Below are 22,385 nucleotides of genomic sequence, written 5' to 3' on the forward strand. Positions count from 1 at the left end.
CTTGTCCTGTCATTTGTGCAGAGAACTGGAGGGGAGCCCCTGACTTGGGTCCTAGAATCAGTGAAGTCGAGGGGCCCCCTGCACACCAGCAGATCCTGCTCCAGGGTCTCCCTCCCTCCTTTGTCCCCCGCCCCCCCCACCCCCCGGGATCTTGGCTGGGAAGATTAATGCTGGGCATGGGGTAAGCCAGACATTTGACTGACCAGCTGAGAAGGATTGCTAGGCAGGGCCCAAGGACCTCTGAAAATGGAGCTGCTTTTGCAACAGAAGCCCTTCTATTCCCCTCTCCTGCCACCCTGTTTCCCTGCTGTGTTAGAGGTATCAACCCTAGGGTGGAGTAAGTAGCTGTCTGGGCCAGCTGCCAGTCCACCCCTGCTCCCTGTTGGCCTGTGCCTGTGGCCGGGAGGCCAGAGCTCCACACACACACACTCTGCTGGTGCCCTTCCCCGAGGTCACCCCCTGGGGGCTAGCTGTCATCAGCCCAGTTTGTTCTAGCAGGGTACCAACCCAGGGAATGGAAAAACAGTTTGAATTATACACAAAAATGTTTCCTGCAGCAGGTTACAAACCCTGAGAACTAATGAAGCAGGAAAACAGGCCTGGAGTAAGTCCCCCTCCCCCACTTCAGTTCTCCCAGCTTGGCAGAGGCTGCTCACGCCCAGAGCCTTGTTGATTCAGGCTCAACCAGGCTCCAACAAGAAAACCTTATCAGGAGGATTGGTTTTATTTTCATGACCCAGCTCTAGCCTTCCTCCACGGGTCCAGCTGGCGTGAGTAAGCATCCTTGGGGACGTCCTGTCTTCTCCAGGACCCTGCCATCAGTGCCCTCTTATGGCCACAGACGGTAGTGCAGAGGCGAAGCAAAGGGCTCTAGGCTGGGACAGAGAGACCGGTCTGTGTTCACATTTGATTCCGCCACAATTTGCTGTGTGATTTGGGGCAAATTGTTCATCATCTCTGGGCTTTGAAAAAGGAGGGGGTTGACATGGATAAGCTAGTTTCTTCTAGTCCTGTGCTTGGCCACCATCCACAGCTTGTGCACTGAAGGGGGAAAGCTTCATTTTACCAAGTCCTACCTCCTCCATCTTAGTGGAGTGGACACGGAGGTAGTTGGGGCTAGTGAGTAGGTAAATGCTTTTGGTGCTAGTAGCTACCAGGCCTTGAAATGTGCGTCCCCTAGAGGCCCACTTCCTTAAAACAGATTTCTTTTAAGGAAAAAATATATCAGTGAACATTCAGCATTGGGAATTTTGACCTCATCTGCCCCTGGGCAAGAATAGCAATATTCTCTAGGCAAACTTCCTTCAACAGATATTTATGAAGCATCTACTGTGTGCCAGGGAGTGGGCAGAGAGGAATAACAACTGGTCACTGCCCTGAGCACAAAATCACGGACTGAGAATTCTCCCTCAAGGAGAAGGACCCCTAGGAACAAATGAGGGAGATGGGTGGCCCATCTGATTCCAGGACACACAGCTGATTTTCTGGGAATCCTCTAGAGAGGATCTGGAGCAGTTCCTGCTGCAGCATAAGGTGGAAAGCATTTCCATCCTGTCCTCAAGCCTTTGTCCATCCAGAGGCAGAGAAGCTCCCTGGCTGAGATGTACTTCCCCCGATTGCATCAGCTCCCCAAAGAAGCAGAAGGGCCAGGTGAGGCCATCAGTGGCCACCGCCCTCACGAAACAGTCATGGTACCCAAGCACCAGACTGTGGTCATAACTCCTGCACCAGGGGGTGTGTATAGGGCAGGGGCTGACCACAGGGATCGGAGCCCACGAAGGTGGGGCCTGCTCCCAATGGGGCTACGGCAAGCTGGAATATGGTGGCCGCTCTGTCCTCATGCTAGGCCCAGGACCAAAGGAACATGGTCCTTGCCTTCAGGAAGCTCACAGCCCAAGCCCCCTTTACCCCTTCATTTCAAGCACGATGGGAGTACGGCAGGGCCACTTCCCTCCCTGGTCCTTTATCCCCTGTGCCTACGCGGTCTGGGTCACACACCACCTTCCTGAGGAGCCCCAGGAAAGAACTGGGCCAAAGAGCTTCAGCATCCAGGGCTCTACGACCCAGAAAGCCGCCCAAATGGTATATTCAGGTGAACGGAAGCTCCTACTGCCTGCCGGTGCTGCCCAGCGCTCTCCATTCGCCGGGCTGACAAAGAGCTTTACTCAGTTCCCCGTATTTCTGGCCAGAGATAGAGATAGCAGACTCAGCTCAGGGTTGGGGAACAGGGGGTGCCAGGTTCGCCTGGCTTTTTGGAAAAGCCGACCAGAAGGTATCGTCAAAGGACCCATATGGGGGGCACAGGAGCCGACGCCCACTCCGGAGGGGCGTCCCTTCGTGGAGGAGGTTGGCCTGCGCCCCCTCGTCAGATGCAAGGGGTTCTGGAGATGCTTCTACATAGTTAGCCCCCACATGGGCGCTGTGAGCTGCTAAGGGTCCTAGAGGGGCTGCTCAATACACACGCAGCGCCCCACGAGCCGGAGCAGCACGGCAGAAGCGCAGTGCGCACGCGCGAGCTCAGCGACGGTCCCGCCCCTTTCCGCCTTCCGGGGCGGAGGTACGCGCCGCTTCCGCCGGAAACCCAGAATCGAACCGAAAATCAAGCCCACTACTCGGGGTCTGGGTGGTCTTCTCCCTCATCTAGCGCGCAGTCGTAGCCTAGTCTCCCGCGCCCCGATTTAGGTTTTCACGCCCAACTCTGACGAGATCCTGATAACCCGCCCCATTCCCCACATCTCAATTCCAGCTGCAAATTCCCGCAGAACCTGAAGCCAGGAAGGGAACCTATTTCCCTTCCCGGTGCGCCCTTGTCCGGACCCGTGGAGGCCCAGTGAGGTTCTCGCTGGGCTTTCCGGCTTCATCTGCCACAGTCCCCTGCCTGTCCCTCGTGGACACCCCGCCGCCCCGACCATGTCCCAGAAGCCGAAGGTCGAGCCCCACGTCGGACGGCTGGGATACCTGCAGGCGCTGGTCACGGAATTCCAGGAGACGGAAAGCCAAAGTGAGCGACAGGGTGGGGGCCAGGGGACGGGCCAGGGGTTCGGCGTGACCGCACTCCGGACCTGGCTCCAGTGTCGCTTTTCCGTTGCAGACGCCAAGGAGCAAGTCCTGGCCAACCTCGCCAACTTCGCCTATGACCCCAGCAACTACCAGTATCTGCGACAGCTGCAGGTTCTAGATTTATTCCTCGATTCGCTGTCTGAGGAGAATGAGACCCTGGTGGAGTTTGCTATTGGTAAGGATGGGACCGGTCTCCCAGATTCCTGATGGGCTGTGGTGAGATAAGTGAGTTAGACATGAGTAGTTGGGAAAGGAATCTCGTAGTCCCTCAGCTGCTGCGATGGCAGACCTTGGCGACATCTGTGCCACCTTCGTGGTTCACAGATTGTCCAAGTCACAGCTACCTTGAGTCAGGTCTGGAACTTAAGCCCAGGACTCCCTCTTCATGTCTGCCTTCCCGCCTCCTGGCTGAGTGATGAGATTATAAGTGGGGGGATGGATTGAAGCCACTTGGAGGGAAAAAAGTTGAGTGCTCTTTTAAACATCTTTATTTATTTAAAAAAAATTTTTTTATTGGGGAACAGTGTGTTTTTCCAGGACCCATCGGGTCCAAGTCAAGTCGTTGTTTTTAATCTAGTTGTGGAGGGCTCAGTTCACTGGCCCAGTGACCTTGGTGTTGTTATGAGCGCTGCGCTTTAACAAACTGAACCAACCGGCCGCCCTAAACATCTTTATTTTAATGTTTTAATGTCAGGAGGCGTAGACGTGACTTGGAATGGCTTATGGTTCCTGTGTTTGTTATGGTCTAAGATCTATTGAATCATTAACTGGACATCTATTTATTGGGCCTGAACTGTGTGAGCACGGTGCTGTTCTAAATGCTGGAGAGATGGCGAACAAGCTGAGAAAGGTCTTTACCCTCAAGAATTTACATTCTAGCAGGGGGAGACAGGTGGTGAGCAAACAAACCAAAAAGCTGAGGCTCTTAAGGAAAGAAACAGGATGACGAGACAGAGCAATAGGAGGTAGATGCAACTTCCGTTTTGTCGGTCATGGGAAGGCATTCTAGGCAGAGGTGCATGTTGGGCGAGGACCTTAAGGCAGAAGGACCCAGAAGGAAGGCTGCTAGGGCAGGATTGTGGTGAGTGAAGCAGCGAGTGGCACAAAGTGAGGTTAGAGAGGCAGCGGCACCAGAACTTACAGGGTCTTAGATCTAGGCCATGGGAAAGAGCTTGGAATTTATTCTAAGGGCAAACAAAAATTATTTTTTCAGCATGCATCTTTCAAAAATAACATTTCTTTATATAGTGAAAGGAACCTTATTTATGTAGGGAAAGAAACCTCCGATAATAATTCCATTGTCACCTAGTACCCACTTATGCAAATTTCTCTAATAGTTCCCAAAGAGACGTTTTTTGTTGTTGTTTGTATGAGTCAGGATCCAATTCAGGACCCATGCATTTAATCTGTTGCACCCTTAGATCTCAATCTCTCTCTCTTTCTCTTTTAAATAAACTTTGTATTTTAACAGTTTTAGAAAAATTGCAAAGATAATACAGAGAGTTTCCATAAATGCCACACCCAGTTTTCCTGGTATTACCATCTTACATTAGTATGGTACATTTGTTACAATCAATAAACCAAAATATTGATGCATTATTATTAACTAAAGCCCGTACTTTATCCAGATTTCCTTAGTTTTCCCCTGTCTTTTTTCTGTTCTAGGATCCCATCCAGGATGCCACATTACATTCAGTTGTCACATCTCAGGCTCCTCTGGGCTGTGCCAGTTTCTTAGGCTTCCCTTTTTTTGACAGTTTGGAGGAATACAGGTCAGGTATTTTGTAGCTTGTCCCTTGTTGGGATTTGCCTGATTTTTTTTTTTTTTTCTTTCTCATGATTAGACTGGTTTATGGGTTTTGGGGAGCATGACCATGGAGGTAAAGTGCCATTCTCTTCACATCATATCGAAGGTATCTACTACCAACATGACTTATTACTGTTGATGGTGACCTTGATCACTCACTGAGGTAGTGTTCATTAGGTCTCTCTACTGTAAAGTTACTCTACCCCACTCCCTATCTTTCCATATGGTACTCTTCCGAAGTAAGTCACTGCATAAATTATCTTTTATTCGTTAGTAGACCCTTTTTTCATAAGATTAATTGTTGAAGGATCCAGACCAGTTCTGCAGAAGCTCCCGCCTTCCACATTGTCTAGACAGTTGCCTCTTGATGGTGTCATTTAGTTTGTTCTATTGTCTTCTGTCCCCTTTATTTCCTGTAATTTAGAAATTAGATCAAAAGCCTTGATAGAACCAAGTAACACTTCTTTTTTTCCTGAGTACGTCATAGATAAGTGTGATTTCAATTTTTAAAAAGCCATCCAGGTCTGCCCCTAACATTTGTGTTACCTGGTGCTAGAGTACCAATGGGGGTCGCCCCTCCTTCTCTTCTAACCATGACAGGTCTCACACATTGTGTGGACATCCCAGCTCTGTTCACACACCCCCATGCACACCTGCCCTGGGACAATTCCTTGGACTTAGGAGTGTAGACACCAATAATGGGGTTCACCCCTGGGAGTCAGGATCTAGGAAAGGGGCCCATGCAGCTGTGGGAGCAGGTTCAGGGCCTGGAGCTCCAGGTGTGGGGAAGGGAGGATGTGCTTTGAGAAGGCTCCTTGGATTTTTCAACCTGTGGAGAGGGCCAGAGTGAGGCCCTCTAAAGCTGTGCCAGAGATGGGAGCCCCAGTTGCCCAGGTCTAGTAAAGTGGTGCCAGCTCATGTCTGTGCCCCTCCAGAAGATTATTATTCTCAAAAATGGGTCCCTTTAAGATTTTCTCCAATGGAAGTCCTCTATCCCCTCACTTTTTGTACCTCAGCTCCAAAGCTTCTGCCATCTGAATGGTGATGGTGGCCCCTGCAGAAGCACGAACGTCACCGGGGGGTGATAGAGCTCCTCCTACTCAAGCTTTGACTCCGGAGAAAAGTTGCCTAAAAAGAGCAGTCACCCAAGAAAAGTTTTTACGGAACCAGGAAGCAACTTTCCTAAGGCAGAGCACTGAGATCCCGGCCCACTGAGCTGGGAGCTATGGGTGAGACTTGGGCCTGGCCTGGGTTCTTGCTCTCCTGGGCAGCTTCCCAGTTTCACTTTTCCCAGCCACTTTTTTTCTCCTTTTCTCTTCGTTTTTCTTCCCACTAGAGCAAGGTCCCTAATCCCAGGAGCAGTAGTTTTCTCAGCATTGAATCCCTCCATGGGATCGTCTACAGATTAAATTTCTCTTTCATTTATTGTGCATAACTTAAAAGGAGAGCCCCAGTGGCACTTAGAGGCATATTTTGTTACCGCTGTCATTTCCTTTCCTCTTAATGTCTCTGGCACGAAATGGAAAACACTGTCAGGCACTTGTCCTGCGGTTACAAGGCTCTGTGCTGCGCTTTGTAGCTCCTAGTCTTTTATCTCTGGTGGCAGGCCTGAGATTGTGATCTCTGTGAGGGCACGGCCCAGCCTTGCTTATCTCTTATGTCTTGAATACTCTGGCCTTTTGGTCTGGGGAAGGTGAGAGAAGGGCCCCAAAGGTGCAGAGTACTGGCCGTGACTTGGCACTGCAGCCCTGAGTGGGGGTGGTTCCAGAATAACTGGCAGAGAGAGCTGGGTTAGATTGCCTGTGGCCGTGGCTCGCAGAACCAAAACTAATGTCCGTTTATTGGCAAGGAACATAGTGAGTGTGGTAAGAGCTGGGCGTTGGGGTCAGGCAGGCCTGGGTTCGAGTCCTCGCTCCCCCACTTAACCCTGGGTGCGTGGTTTCCCTTCTTCCATCATCTGTCAGGTGGGCAATAACAGTACCTGCCTCACAGAATTGTTGAGAGAATTAAATGAGATAAAATGTCTGCTGCTGCAAGATCCCCAGGTACCCGGAGCCCCTTTGAGGATAACAGTTCCCTCCTCTCCCGGAGGCGAGGTGGGATGAGATCATGTCTTTTCACGAGCCACCTGTCTGCGCCAGGGCTTCTTCCTCCTGGAAAAACATCATCAAATAAGGAAAAGATAAGGTTGATCCTTAGCCTTCTGCAGGTGTCCAGGTGCTATTAGGTGATGTGAGCCTGACTGTCCGGTGTGCACTGGTGCTGTCGCGCTTGCTAGGACCTGTCGCAATAGCTGCACTTACGGGGCACCCTCTGTATGCCAGCCCCGACTTCCTGTGCCTTATCGCCTTTGACCCTGAGGTAGCACTAGAAGCGGTGTCCTCATAACATGCATTTTCCAGTCAGGAATCTGAGGCTTAGAAAGGGTCAGTGGGTTGGTCAAACATTTAAAGAGTGTGGGTGGGACCTGAGACTTAAACCCAAGGCTGTCAGATTCTAGAAGCTGTTCTCTTGGCCACTTTCCTGCCCTTAGAGGAGTTCCTAATTCCTAGGGTTGTGGACTGTGAAAGCTAGAAAAAAATTGTAAACCCCTCATTTTACTGATGAGGAAACTGAGGCACAGACAGCTGCCCCTCGGCTGGTTAATGGCAGGCCAGGGTCAGAATGCAGGCTTCCTTCCATCTGTCCCTGAAGCCCACCACTGTCACAGGCTTCCTTCCTTCCATGGTGGCTGATGGTTCAGCTCTGAGGTAGGACTTCTCTTGTCAAGCGGCTCTGCCTGCTCTCTGAAGGCTGAAGCGCTTTGGTTTGGCTGCAATTATGTCTGTCCGATGTGGCAGCTGGCCTGAAAGCCACGGCAGTCACTCGCCAGTGGTGAGCTGGTGTCCCCGACCATTGTCTGTCTGTGGAGGTCATCTTGCTGTGACCTAGGAAACACCCTGGTCATATAGCTGCAGCCCTGAAGAAGAATCTAGTTATAGCAATTACAGATAGGATTTTCAGGCAGGAATTCCCGCCCATTCTCAGGAATTTTTTTCGCTTTCCCTTTCCTGAATCCCGAGATACAAACTGTTTTCTGTTCTCCACGATGAATCATTTCCACAAAATGACGGCCGATACTACCAACCATCTGGGTTCAAGGAGCTGATTTTCCCAATTTCCCGACCAACTTTTCTTGGGATTTGGGAACGGGAAAGTGAAAAAAATTCCTGAGGATGGGTGGGAATTCCCGCCTGGAAACCCTAATTACAGATAATAAACAGGGGTTTTCAAGTCTCCTCTGTACCTTCTCCTTTTTTGGCCTTTTGTAGATTTGCCCATTATAACAATTTTAGAACTATTTTATTTACCCTTTGGTTGCAGTCCTAGCTGCTTTTTCTCCCCTCAGGGTCCAGGGCTGTGGTTTGGGAGCTGTTATGATAAAAAGCTACTTATGATCAAAAGCTCTTCTGGATGCCTCCCCCGTGCCCACCGTGTTCCCACTCCTCACCAAGCTCATGCCTACCTTGTTCCAGAACTGCCTGCGAGGTCTCTGGATCTGCTGTCCATTGCGAGGCAGGTAGTCAGTCCTAAGCCCTCTACATGTAAGGAAACAACACCTCAGTGAGGTTCGGTCCATTGCCTGAAGCTCACACTGTTAGTGACAATTGGAGCCAGGAGATGGCCTCGGTCTGCCTGGATCCAGGTTCAGTGCCCAGGGGACCAAGCTGGCAGATCCAAGGCTCAGAGTCCAGTGTGTCTTCCTCCCTGGTTCTTTGTTTCCACTGTTACCTTGCCACCTCCAAAATATCCGTGAGGTGGTTCTGGTGAGAAGTCCTTGTTGGCCCAGGGCCACGTTTCATTGGTGTCTAAGAGAAACCCACTGGGAGATGGTGCTGGCTGCCCTTGTTTGAGATGGGTGGGAAGTGGGTGAATTGGGGGAACTAGATATAAAGCCAGAATCTCAGCAAATACTTGAATGAGTATTTGGAGCTCATGCCCCAAATAAAAACTCTGGCAGCCTTTGGCATTGCTTTGGAAATGTTTGTCCAAAGCGCCGTTGGTTGGCTCTCAGGTGTGCTGTACACCTGCCCCATCGCATGCTGTGTGGAGACATACAGGAACCAGAAGAGAATTCCTGACTTCTGTGAAAGCTGGTTGAATCCTAGGATATCACAGAATACTTGGCGGTCTTGGTACTAAAACAGGGTTCAAGCTCTTCCCGAAAGCGGCCAGAGGCAACCTCTGAAAATGGTTCACTTGACCCAGAGAACCCCACAAAATCATGTAAATTGAGAGGTTCAGATCTACAGGTTCATTTTGAGAACACTCATGAAATTGCCTAGGCCACCAAGGGTATGCATATCTGAAAAGCCACCAAGTAGCTAAAGGATGTCACGTCACAGAAGCAATGTGTGCCATTCCATCGTTACAATGGTGGAGTTTGGGAGGTTGTGCCCAGGCCAAACAGTGGGGTTGGACTCAGGGTCGGTGGCTCAAAAAGAGTGCAGAATTTTTACTGCACATGCTTACAAATGCAGAGAGTAATGCTGACCTTAAGGGTTTCTATGTAGACTCTGTGGTCATTGAGCACATCCAGGTGAACAAAGCTCCCAAGATGTGGTGCAGAACTTAGAGAGCTCACGGGCGGAGTAACCCGTATATGAGCTTCTCCTGCCACATTGAGATGCTCCTCACTAAAGAAGAGCAGATTGTTCCGAAACCAGAAGAGGAGGTTGCGTGGAAGAAAAAGATCTCCCAGAGGGAACTGAAGAAACAAAAACTTATGGCCGAGGAGTAAATTCAGCATCAAATAAATGCTAATAAAAGTAAAACACAAAACAAAACAACACGGTTCAAGTAGGTTGCCTCCCAGAATTCAGGTTAAATCCTTTTCCCTGTGTTCTATTTCCTGTAACACATATAGCTGCCACCAGATGGTGGTGGTGCTCAGAAAAAGGCTGGTAGACAAAGCCTCAGAGCCTGTCTTTGGAAAACATTGAGTAAAATTGAAGAAGCTTCCCATAACTCAGCAGTTGTGCGTACATTCATAAGGTTAGGGCACATGCACATCCGGACACGTGTGCAAAAATGTCACTACCCTGTTCCCCTGAAAAAGAGACCTAGCTGAACAATCAGCTCTAATGCGTCTTTTGGAGCAAAAATTAATGTAAGACCCAGTACTATATTATTATATTGTTATATAAGACCGGGTCTTATATTAATTTTTGCTCCAAAAGACCCAGTAGAGCTGATTGTCCAGCTAGGTCTTATTTTCAGGGAAACACGGTAGCAACATTGTAACAATTTCAAACTGGAAACAGTTAACAGTAGAATGAATACCCACAGTGTAGGACATTGATACTATTTAGCAAGGTAAATGAACAATCTACAGCTCAGCTGCATGCAGTAATGTTACAGACATAATGGTAAGCAAATAATGCTAGTCATATAACAATATGTACGGTACGGTGTGATTCCATTTCTATAAAGTCCAAAAACAGGCAGAAAGGAACTATAGTATTTAGGGATGTGTGCATAAAAGTGATTTTTTAATTCAAATCTAAATGTTTCTGCTTATTAAAATTGTTATTAAATTATTACAAATCAGGAAGGTATTCACCTCTGAGGGAGGGAGGGAATTGGATCAGGAAGGGACACAGGGAGGAGGCATCTGCATCGCGTTCAGTGTTTTGTTTCTTGAGGTCGGTGCTGGTTACACAGATACTGACTTTATTGTTGTTAAACTCTACTGTATGTATCAGCCCTTTTCTGTGTGTGTATGTGTTGCTGGTATGGCCCTGCACCAGCCTCGGGGGCTGTAAACAGGTGCATGCTTGGTCCACATCTACTGTGTGCCAGGAAGGAACCTAAATCACATTACTTAATTCTCTGCCCACTTTACTGATGAAGAAACTGAGATGTAGAGAAATTGAGTTGCTTACTCGAGTCCCCTAAGCCCTCAGTGGCATACTAATTGGATCTGCCCCACACACAGCCTTCACTCCATCCTCCATACTCTGGGGCTCCCCTGTACCTCTTCCCCCTGGTCAGTTAGGTTCCTGGGGTCATACATCTTTCTGCTTAAAAAGAAATTCTTCAGCAGCCCACCTGTGGCAGGATTCGCTTTACAAGAAGGAGGTGATGTCACTTCCTTCTTCACTGTCTCAGAAAGAAGGCTGGCTCCAGGCTATTCTCACCCGGACTAGGGTGGCCACAGCCATCCCTCCCTGACTTGCAAAGACCAATTCTCCTTCCTCTTAGTTCTAGGCACAAGCAGGGTACTTGTGTTTCTTTTATTAATTTATGTGAATGCAGAATTGATTCACATGGTACAAAATTCAAAAGGGTATGAAGTGAAAGGTAACTCCCTCTGTAGCCATCTCTGGGGGTAAACACCGTTACTAGTTTCTTGTGTATCCTCCCAGAGATAGTTTCGGGATTTACAAACAAATGTATATATTTGTATGAGTACTTTTTTGCATGTTATACATATGTGGTGGTATATCTATATTGTGTTTTTTTAAAACTTAGTAACATATCTGGACACACAGGCAAGCACCACCTCATTCTTTGTAGGTGCTGTGTGGTACTCCATGGCATGGAGGGAGGACATTTAGCCAGTCCCCTGGGGATGGACATTTAGCTGGTTTCATTTTGCTCTCACAAGCGGAGCTGCAGTGAATAACCTTACTTGTGTGTGTTTTTTTTGGTTTTTTTTACTTTTGAGAGTGTATCTATAGGATAAATTCTAGAAGTGAAATATCTAGGTCACAAGTATGAAAAGCCATGATGGTTTTTTCTTTTGATGTTTTTCATTATATGAAACATCCATCAGTTTAAGTCAAAACTACATTGTATGGTATTTTTAGAGAAGTCTCAACTTCTATTCCTGCCCTTTCCACACTGCTCCCACCTCACGTAGAGCCAGCAGATGTGAGCGGATACATATACATATACGTCCCCCACCCCTCCTCTTACACATAATGGTAGCTTTCTCAATACACTGTTCTGTCCCTCAAATTTGAAACTTCAGAAAGAACCATTTTCAGGAGGCTAAAGTAAAACCCAAGAACACAGCCCCCAAAAAAGATTTGGACATGGGATGGTCTGGCCAGCCCAGTGCTGGGGTGGGCAGGTCCTCAGATTCCATAATGTCTTGGGCGACTCTCACCCTGGGCTCACCCAGCCCCCAGGCGCCAGGTGCTGGCTAAGCACTTGTCAGCATGACCTCATTTAATCCCTGAGACAATGCCTAGACCCTCCTGTCACTCCCAGCAACTATGCCCTACTTGCGGTGTGACCCCAGGTCACGGACCTGACCTCTCCGAGCCGCCAGCTCTCATGCCAGGCTGCACTTGGGGGTCTCCCTTGCCTCTCCCGGGGGTTTCTGTGGTTCCCTGCGTCTAGAAGGGCCCTGCTTTTGCTTCGTATTCTCTTTTTCTCTGTCCTGTCTGGTTTGTCCAAAACGTGTTCCTCAGCCAGTCAGAACTTGTTCTCTTTTTTTGTTTGGTAACCGTTTTTTAAATTACAGCATGATTAATATAGTGAAACGCACATGTCTTAAATGTCAGTTTGATGTATTTTTAAGTTCGTTAAGGTGTGTGTACATCTGTACAACCAGCAACTAAATCAAGATATAGAATGTTCCCATTTCCCCAGAAAGGCCGCTCAGACCCTTTCCCAGTCAGTATCTTCCTCCGTGAGGTCACCACTCCTCCCCTCGCCCCTGTGAATGAGTTTCGCCTGTTCTTGGACTTCATGTAAATCACACAGATGTTCTCTCATGTCTAGTTTCTTTCACTCAGTGATGTTTTTGAGATTAATCCAAATTGTTACAGTGTCACTAGTTCATGTTTTTTGTGTGAATATGCCACAATGTTTTCATCCATTCACCTGTTGTTGGAGGTTTGAGTTGTTTCTAGTTTGGAGCCTTTATGAATAAAGGTGTTAAGATCATTTGTGTACAAGTCTTGTATACAGACAGACGTACTCCATTCTCTTGGGTAGATTCCTTATGTACATATGTACTCGTTTTTCTCAGGTGGGAGTGCAGTTGTTGAGTTATAGAGTAGATATATGTTTAACTTTGTCAGAAGCTGCCAAATAGTTTTCCAACATAATTATACCGTGTTACACTCCCCATCCCCAGCGTATGGAAGTTCCAGTAGCTCTGCCTCTCCGCCAACACTTGGTAATGTCAGTCTTTTTTGTTTTAGCCATTATGATGGGAGAGTTTCTTACTGTGGTGTTAATTTTCACTTCTCTGATACATAATGATGAGCACATTTTCGTATATATCCGCCCTTTGGTGACTTGTTCAAGTGCTTTTGTTCATTTTTTGGGGGTTATTTATCTTTTATTGATACACAGAGGTTCTTCATATATTCTAGATATGAGTCCTCTGTCATATTCTATGAATATTTTCTCCTTTTTCCTTTTCTTAAATGGTATCAATTTATGAATTATACTCCTTTCTGAGTGAAATTCCACTTTGAAAGGTAATACGTTCTTTTTCCTGGTTGTGAAAATAACATTTTCATTGAGAAAAACTTGGAAAATAAAGAAAAGAATAAAGAACATTAAAATTAGCCAAGAACATTAAAATTAACACAGAAATAGTTACCATTATTAACATTTTGGTGTGTTTATAGCCTGTCTTTTAATGTATCTATTCACTTAACAGTTATTATCCAGACCCTGCTATACGCCAGCACACAGAATGGGAGAAGACAAAGTCCCCATCCTCATGGACTTTGTAGTTTAGTTGGGCAATAGCCAATGAACATGTTGACAAATAACTTAAATATGAATAAATGAAAGAAAACCAGGCGACGAGGGGAGGGCACGCTGGAGAGAGGAGCTTATTACGGGGGTCATGGAAAGCTCTCAGAAGAGGTGACATCTTCTTGGACCTTTCCCCCCCCTTTTTTAAATTGTAGTTGTAGATACAATTTGATGTCCACTTTTTCTTCTTAACCTTGTGTTGCAAGCATTTTCCCACATTAAATAATATTCTTTGAAAACATGATGTTTAGAACTGTATAATTTCCCAGCGTATAAATTTACCATAATTTATTTAACCAGTTTGCTATTGGGCATCGTTAAGAAAGCGTCTAGGTTTTGTGTTGCTCTGTTTCCTCAGCCCTCTCTAGTTCTTCGGGGTACATTTACAGGGTGGACTCAGGTACGAGAGCTCAAAGCAGCTGCAGCATCGGCTTCTCATGGGTCTCTGGCTGGATCTTGAGAGCTGCAGCTCAGCGTTTTTACCGCCGGAGCCCTTCTCTTTCCAGGCCCTCACTCCCCTTTCTGTCTTTGAGGGTCACTGCCAGCAAGGCAGAGGGGCTTCAAGAATTCCCTGCGGTTGGGGCGCAGGCAGCTGGTGAGCCCTGGCAGGTACCTGATCTGTCCTTGGAGGCTTCCCAGGCCTGCTCAAGGGGAACAGGTGGGGCCTTCTGCCCTGAGGCCTCGTCCTGCCCCCACCCTCTAGCTCTTGCCATCTGATTATCCCCTGACCGTGCTGGCAGGGTCCCGCCCCGGCACACCTGCCTGTGATGATGACTAATTCACTAGAGAATGATTTCATCTTGGTTTTATTGTACTTCACAGCAGAGCTAAGTCCCATCTCCCATCCCCCACTGAACCTGAGTCTGCAGTGTGGGTAGGAGGCTGGTCCACCACTCTCAGCTCCAAAGAGATGGTGTAGGTGTGTCTGCGAAGCCAGGGGCCTCGCAGAGTGCGTCCCCTTGTCCCTGTTCCTGGCTGAGCCTGGCATCTGCCCACAGCAGGATTAGTTGTCCTTGGAGCTTCTAGAGGAACACCCTTTCCTGTGGGAGTGGCAAAGGCTCCCCATCTTCTGGGACTTTGGGCAAGTTACTCAATAGCCTTGGCATCTTTCACTAAAATGGTGACGCTGTGGGGTCCATGTCGTGCAGGGAATCCTGCGGGAGACCCTGCTCGCTGCGCCATTTGTTGTGCGGGGCGGCCTGCGGGGTCTCTGCTCCCGCTCCCCACATAAGAACGCAGGACATGGTGAGGCCAAAAAGGAACACCCACGGAGCCATAGGTAGGGGAGTTACACCTAATGGTACACTGCATAGCCATTAAATGATGCTACGATTGTAGGTTTCTTGGCACGTATGGATGTTCACAATACATTGTTAAATGAAAAATGAGAAAAGCTGGCTTATAGAACAGTAAGGAGAGTACCTGATCTTTTTTTTAATATATGTATTCACATATTTAAATTATGGATGAAAAGCAAATGTTGAGGGGTCACCGGTTAGCTCAGTTGGTTAGAGCATGGTGCTAATAACACCAAGTTTGCCGGTTCGATCCCCACATGGGCCACTGTGAGCTGCGCCCTCCTTAAAACAAATAAATAAAAATAAAGATTTTAAAAAAAGAGAGAATTATTTCTATAATGTACCAAAAGTAAAAAACAACAACAAAAAAACCAACGGGGGGGTGGCCGGTTTGCTCAGTGGTTAGAGTGCAGTGCGCATAACACCAAGGTTGCCAGTTCGATTCCCACATGGGCCACTATGAGCTGCGCTCCTTTAAAAAAAAAAAAGTTAAATGTCGAGATGGATTAAGATGGTTTATATTTTGGCTTCTTTCTACTTTTTAACACCTTTATTGAGGTATAATAAATTGTTCATTTCAAGGGTACAATAAGTCTTGACATATGTATATACCCACGAAACCATCATCATACCTATATTTTTAAATTCTTCTAAAGTGAAGCTATATTGTAGGTTTTGTTTCTGACTTTAAAAAAGGGGGAAGTGTTACCAACCATTGAACTGGCTGAGCCAAGAGAAGGGATTAATTCCTACTTCCAGAAGGTTAGGCGGTGGCTGGCAGCGGCAGGCAGGCCTTTCTGGAACCCTGAAAGGAAGGGCTGGAGACCAGAATGTACTTTGGATCCCATCTATGGGCCACCTTCTCACAGGCCTGGGCCTTACCTGGGACTCAGTGGGCAGAGAGAAGCTGGGAGTGGAGACAGGAGGAGGCTGGGGCTGAAGCATCACTTCCCTTGCTCTCCTCCAGGAGGCCTCTGTAACCTGTGCTCAGACCGGGCCAACCAGGAACACATCCTGCAGACAGGGGGCATCCCGCTCATCATCAACTGCCTGTCCAGTCCCAACGAGGAGACCGTGCTGTCCGCTGTCACCACCATCATGTACCTGAGCTCGCCGGGCCCTGGCTCCCACCCCGAGCTGACTGCCACGCCCGTGGTCCAGTGCATGCTGCGCTTCTCTCTCTCAGCCAACACGAGGCTCCGGAACCTGGCCCAGATCTTCCTGGAAGACTTCTGTTCCCCGAGCCAAGTGGCTGAAGCCCGCCGCCGGCCGGCTCACTCTGCCCTGGGTATCCCACTGCCAAAGACCGAGGTCCCACAGCAGCCCTGAGCCAAGACCTCAAGGCCATGGCACCCTTCTTGCTAGAGCCAAGAGCAAAATCCTGGTGGGGACTTAGGAAGCAGGAGCAGCATAGCTCCCACAGAGCACTCTCCCCCATGGTGACTTTTTAGCCATTTTACAGGTGAGTTTTCTCAGCGGGACAGGTATTTACACTATGATGAAAGGCATCAGATGAGTTGAGGAAGCCAGACTTTGAGATACACGGAGAAGGAAATCAGAGGCAGTGCCATTTTCATAGGCTGGCACTCTTGACCAACTGGAGGTCAAGGTCCTGCCTCCTGACCCACCCCACTGGCAGGCTGTCACCCCCTGTAAGAAGCAACCGGTTCCCTAGATCCAGAGGCTTGGCAGGTGGTTCTGAGGAGCAGCTGGGCCTGGGGCTTAGGAGTACTGGCTGAGCTTGAGGAAACGAGCATTCTCCCTTAACACAAGTGTCGGGAGTCATTTTGAGGAATAGAAGTAAGAAGCCGCATTAAAAGTATCTCGGGGCTGTGGGAAGCTGGGAAGCTGTCTCGCCCACTCCAGGGCTATGGAGGCTGGGTACCTGCCCCACAAGCTCTCCAGGCTGGGCACTGGGCACGGTGAATGCTGGCCTAGAGAACTCTATGGCCCAGGATTAACTGTTTATCCCCACAGGCCATTCTGCCAGGCACCATGTTAGGGCTTCAAAGATGAAGATGTGGTCCCTGCTCTTGAGTGACGCCATTAGGCATTAATGCCAACGCCATGAGGGTGATGACATCAGAATACAGACACAAACCCTTGGAGACGCATCTTCTCCCCTCCCCACCCCATGGCGCCTGGCCCTCCTCCTCTGCCATCAGCGTTAAGTGGGGAAGAGTTCCTGCCTCTGGAAATATATCCGGCTCAGGAGGGCGTCAGGGACACAACACGAGTGGTGTTCAAGGGAGACGGAGGACCAGATACTGACAATGTGTGGCTCAGAGTCCAAGTATATGCTGGTCAGCACGGGTAGGGATGTGGGACCCCCATGGAAAGCTGGGGTTCAGGAGCAATGGGGAGTCCTGGCCATCTGTACTCCTTTATGGTTGACCTCTTACATGGCCAAGGAAAGGCAGATATGAGAGGAATGGTTTCCAGGTGGGCCTGGAGGTGGGGCAGGTTCTGGAGCCACTGGAGATAGAGAAGGGAAGGCCTCATCAGCCACCTTTCCAACTGCTGCCCTCGGACTCCTGTTCCTTGACTTTCCCAAATAAAGGGCCTGAAAAGAGCAGCAAGCCAGAGTGTTTTATTAAAAGGTTCCTGACTAATGTCCCACCATGGTTCCATGCCAGCCATCTTGGGCGCTGCCAGGGGGCTGGCCTGTGAGAGCAGAGATTACTGTATCGCCCTGGTGCCAGGGCTCATCGCCACGATGCCCTGTCACTCAGCTGTGCTGGGGTTCCCTGCTGGCCTGCCTTCCCTTCCTCAGCTATTGTCCAGGGCCCTGGGCCCTCGGCTTAGTCCTGGAGAGGCCCTAGGCCCGATCGGTCCCGCTGCACGGCTGCCCTCTTGCTGCCTATGATTTCCCTCCAGTTGTCGCTCCAGGAGAGCAGCCGTCTCCTTGTCGGGGGCAGGGCCAGGTGCTGGTTGTGGCAGCAGGTGAATAAGATGTGCTCCCAGCTTGGGGTCTCCTCTTGGCCTGGGACAGGACACGGGGGAAAAGGCAGCGAACATGCAATCTATAATCTGGTTATTTTTGCTCCCTCTCCAAAATCCCAGCAGGCCAGATGCCTGGAGGTTGCCAAGGAAAACAGATCCAACCTCGAATGGTGTCCTTGTCATCGATGAGCAGGTCCCCCGAGACCACCGTTTTGTCTCTCGTCAGGATAATGCGCTCCACAAACTCGGGCCCCAGGTGCTTCTCCACCCAGCGAAACTGTGGAGGGGGCACAGGTCTGTCAGTAAGGTCTAAGCGGCCGCATTCAAGGCCAATGAGGAAGTAGGTGTAGTGGGTTCTGCAGCCCTTGAGGTAGGCCTCCCCTCTACCCCGGCGGGCACTTCCTGTGTTTCTGCTGGTTTATTTTAAAACCCAGGATTTAGGAAGCTAGGTTTGCCTGGGAGGTGCTGGGGCAGCCACACCTTCTCGCCCACACAGTGGTCGTACTTCCTCAGAGGGCTGGTGCAGATGAAGACCTCGGTGCTGCAGGGAAGGAAGGGGCGGGTTAGACAGCTCGGGTGGTGCCAGCCCTTGCACCCACCCCCCGGCCCCTCCCGCCCACCCTTCCTCACTCCTGCATGGCGTTCATCTCCCGCATGGCTTCCAAGGCTCCAGGGATGGGCTCCAAGTCTAGGAAAAAGCCTGGGGCTTCATACACACTGGTCACTTTGTCCTGAAAGATACAGTGCTCCGTTCCTGGCTTCTGCCGCCAGCAGGTTTAGCCCCAGCGAAGGCTCAAAGTAAGGTTCCTGGGGAGATTTCTGGTCCTGGGGTGAACTGTGGATTCTGAAGTGAGTTTTGTTAATTTGAAACAGTAAGGGGGTGTCTCGGGAGATGGAACAGAGCTCATGCTGTCCAAGGGGAGGGCTCCTTACTCGGTGGTGTCCTTCCTATGGGGTTGGGCTCCCCGCTCCCGGGGCAGCCCCGCGCTGCGCCCATCACCCCCACTCCCTACCGCCAGGTCCGGCCGCAGGGCTCTGTACTGCTCCCGAGCAAAGAAGCCGCGGCGCTCCTCCAGCGGCACGTGCGGCTCCCCGGGGAAACGGCGTTGGAAACCCCGCAGGAGGCCGGCCTCGAAGTCGGCCAGCACGCCGTCCATATCCACCAGCACCCTCACGGGCCGCGCGCGCCGCGCCGCCATTGCCGTCGATCAGGCGCTGGGACCGGCGGAAGCGCAGGCTGGCGCTGGGAGTGAGTGGAGCGGGGTGCGCGGGGCGCCGCTTCCGGAGCCGCGGGGAGGCGGGACCACGCCGGGGCTTATTTGCATGGGCGCCGGGGAGCCCGACCCACCGGAACGCGCGGGACCAGGAGGCCTAACCTAGGACCTGGCGTGGGGATGCCTTAGCAGCTCGTTTCTCGTCTTCAGCTCCCGCAGACGTTAGTAGGGACAGACCTCCCAGGGGACCGACAGAGGGATGATCCAAAATACTGAGAGTGCCTTCTAACGAAGAGTCCAGGCTCCTTAAACCTGGGCGGCTGGCTCCACCTTTCCTAGAATCCACACCTCGAGGCCTGGCTGGTTCTGCCCGCCTTGCTTGTGGGGGCGGGGGGCATAGGGGCCAGAGCCCCTGTGAAGGCAGCACCAACCCAAGACCCTGATCATGAAGGCTCCCAGTAGCTGCAGTGAGTGAATCTGTTGAAGACAACAGGTTCATGTGAATCGAGCTCCTAAGAGATGAACTCACACACCGGTTGGCTTGAAACGAGGGGGCATCCAATTCCACCTGGAAGAGACTTCCATCAAGCTTAGGTAAGCTGGACTGTTCTTCCTGTGCAACTGACACCTCTCTACAATCAGCAGTTATGGGGCCGGCCTGGTGGCTCAGGTGGTTGGAGCTCCGTGCTGCTAACTCCGAAGGCTGCTGGTTCCATTCCCACATGGGCCAGTGGGCTCTCAACCACAAGGTTGCCAGTTCAACTGGAGTCCCGCAAGGGATGGTGGGCAGCGCCCCCTGCAACTAGCAATGGCAACTGGACCTGGAGCTGAGCTGCGCCTTCCACAACTAAGATTGAAAGGACAACTTGACTTGGAAAAAAAAGTCCTGGAAGAACACAGTTCCTGAATAAAAACCCTGTTCCCCTTAAAAAAAAAAAAAAGCAGCAGTTATATCCCTCTAGAAAATGCTTAACATTGCTTGTTGATGCCCCGTTGTAGATTTCATGCAATTTCCTGACTACATCCAAATATAGGCCACCATCTGAGCCCCATACTTCCAACCCAGTGTTAAAAGAAGCATTACAAAGGAGAGCCTGGCATCTCATTCTAAGGTGAGAGAACTTAAAAACCACTTATGAGGGGCGTTTGGATGGCTCAGTTGGTTAGAACGTAAGTTCTGAACAACACAGTTGCTGGTTCGATTACCACATGGGCCAGTGAGCTGCACCCTCCACAACTAGATTGAAGGAGCTGCCACTGACTGGTTCAATTCCCACATGTGATGGTGGGCTGCGCCCCTGCAGCTAGATTGAAAATGGCGACTGGACTTGGAGCTGCGCTGCGCCCTCCACAACTAGATTGAAGGACAGCTACTTGGAGCTGATGGGCCCTGGAGAAACATACTGTCCCCCAACAGTCCCCAATAAAACATTTAAATAAAAACAACAGGTAAGAAAAGAGGTAGAATCAGCTGTCCTCCCTGGTTTTTTTTTTCCTCCTTCACTAAGCCAAGTCACACAAACTGGGTAAAAAGTTCAAACTGTCAACTCTGTCGTCGTCAATATTTTAAGATCATTCAACTTCACTTTCTAGACCCCAAGCTTTCTAACTGGAAAATTTAACACCCTGAGCAAACATGTTTACATAGAATTTCCTAAAAATCTGTTGATAGTATCAAAATGACAGGCAGAACTGTCCCTGCCCTCAGAAAACCTTAATTTTGACAAGGCACTTATCTTCATAAAATAAAAAAAACCCAAATTACAAGTTGTGACACAAATTAAGGACATCTGTTTCCCAGGAGCCCCACCTTCACTGAGGGAAAGGCGCAGGTTCCCTAACTCCAACGAGTCCTAATAGAAACCCTAACTCAGGCTAGTATTTATTTGTAGGGCTAACCTGTTTCAGTAAAATTAGAAGGATCCTGTACCACAGCTGTTGTCTCCATTTTGAAAGTGCTTTACACTGTAGGAAAAACTTACACCTCCACCATCTATAAATCCCTTATTCTTCCCAAAGATGCCCTATAGTTCAAATGAGTCAGTGGTTACACACTCAGCTTGAATCATCTCAAAGGAGGGGCTTTAGAGGTGACCTAGTTTTTAATTTAGGAAACTGAGCACCAAATGACAAGGCAACAGAACGCAACTAGTCAGTAGCACAGCTCGACGTCAGAACCAGGTCTTAATAATGCCCAATTAAGACATCTAATATATAGCATATTGATCTGGAACTTTCTGCCTAGAACCCAGAGAGCTTTCTCCTGTCCTGTGTCCATATCAGTTCAGGGGACTCAGACTGAGGTTCCCGCCCCCCCCCCCCCCCATCTAATTAGGTAGGCCCTTTTTTCCTTTGGAGCACTCTTTGACCACCCATCAATGAGAACACCTTACAGGTATGAAAGGATTTAGAATTTTAAATGTTACTACCTAGCACAAAGCGTAGGTGGTAGGAGTTTAAAATACATTGGCTAATAACTATTTGGGGTATCAATTATGCATATTATTTCCGAATTTTATTTTGTCAGTCAGTTATCATTTTGCATTTTAACTCACGCTATGACTCTAAACTTGTATTCTTTTAAGAGAAGCCCACTTGTCTCTGGGCCTTCATTAGTCAATTTTAACTTTAATGACTTGCAATCACTGGGCAGCAGGATTTATAGTTACAAAGGAAAACAGCAACTAAACAGCTAGAACACTGAAACAATCTCAAAAAGATGACACAGGACACACTGTTTCAAAATTTGTACATTGTTTACTTTAAGCAAAGGTCCAGGATTGTGAAGTACAACACACATTTTAAGGATGAGACTGTTTGTTTCATGGTCAAGCATCATGCACACAGCATCAGGTTATCTAAGAGCACTGCCCCTGCAGGGTCCGTTGCAGACCAAGACCCGCTTCTGTGTGGTCACCGCCCTTGCTTGCTTCACCATGTGGAACTGGTCAGGTGGAGTGTACATGAGCTTCCTCTGCGCGAGAGCAGGCTTTGCACCTCAGCCAGTCACGTTAGCATCTGGCTTATTTCTTAAGATTCAAAAATAAAAGGCAGTTTCTTTGCTTTACAGGCAGCAAGGCATGAGGCCCAGGCCTCTCTATTATTCCATTTGGCACAGGAAGATGCTTTTAGCAAAGGGCACTGACAAGTTAGGGCAATGGCAAGAAGGTTCAGTATAAAGACAACCCTGTGTTGGGGGCCTGCAGGAATGGTGCCTGTGGCCTGTTTACTGGCCTGTCCAATCAAAGCTTGGTAAACCCAAGTAAAGCTGACAAGAAAAGGGTTTTAAAAACCTCA

At 49.2% G+C, this 22,385-nt stretch overlaps 2 protein-coding genes across 6 annotated transcripts; one reads left to right on the forward strand and one right to left on the reverse strand.

The window, feature by feature from the left end:
* The first annotated feature begins 2,547 nt into the window (after positions 1–2,547).
* ARMC7 (armadillo repeat containing 7) lies at positions 2,548–22,380 on the forward strand. Of its 5 annotated transcripts, none has more exons than XR_002138501.3 (5): positions 2,557–3,001; positions 3,092–3,235; positions 15,899–16,393; positions 17,995–18,168; positions 18,894–22,380. XR_002138501.3 is itself a non-coding variant. In XM_019745548.3 (3 exons), exons 1-3 carry the CDS (start codon positions 2,911–2,913, stop codon positions 16,037–16,039), a joined length of 312 nt encoding a protein of 103 aa, XP_019601107.2. In that variant the 5' UTR covers positions 2,548–2,910; the 3' UTR covers positions 16,040–16,177. The 5 variants fall into 5 exon arrangements, 2 of the variants coding, with proteins under 2 accessions (XP_019601107.2, XP_019601103.3); XR_002138502.3 differs by having other exon boundaries at positions 17,998–18,168; XR_002138503.3 differs by lacking the exons at positions 17,995–18,168; positions 18,894–22,380 and adding an exon at positions 16,909–17,504.
* On the reverse strand, positions 17,502–19,073 carry NT5C (5', 3'-nucleotidase, cytosolic). Its single transcript, XM_019745543.3, has 5 exons — positions 18,888–19,073; positions 18,505–18,605; positions 18,355–18,415; positions 18,037–18,151; positions 17,502–17,914 (listed from the first exon to the last, which is right to left on the reverse strand). Exons 1-5 carry the CDS (start codon positions 19,071–19,073, stop codon positions 17,733–17,735), a joined length of 645 nt encoding a protein of 214 aa, XP_019601102.2. The 3' UTR covers positions 17,502–17,732.
* Positions 22,381–22,385: the final 5 nt, after the last annotated feature.

Source organism: Rhinolophus sinicus, chromosome 12 (genome assembly GCF_057876585.1).
Source record: "Rhinolophus sinicus isolate RSI-liver-muscle chromosome 12, RSI-T2T, whole genome shotgun sequence".
NCBI lineage: Eukaryota > Metazoa > Chordata > Mammalia > Chiroptera > Rhinolophidae > Rhinolophus > Rhinolophus sinicus.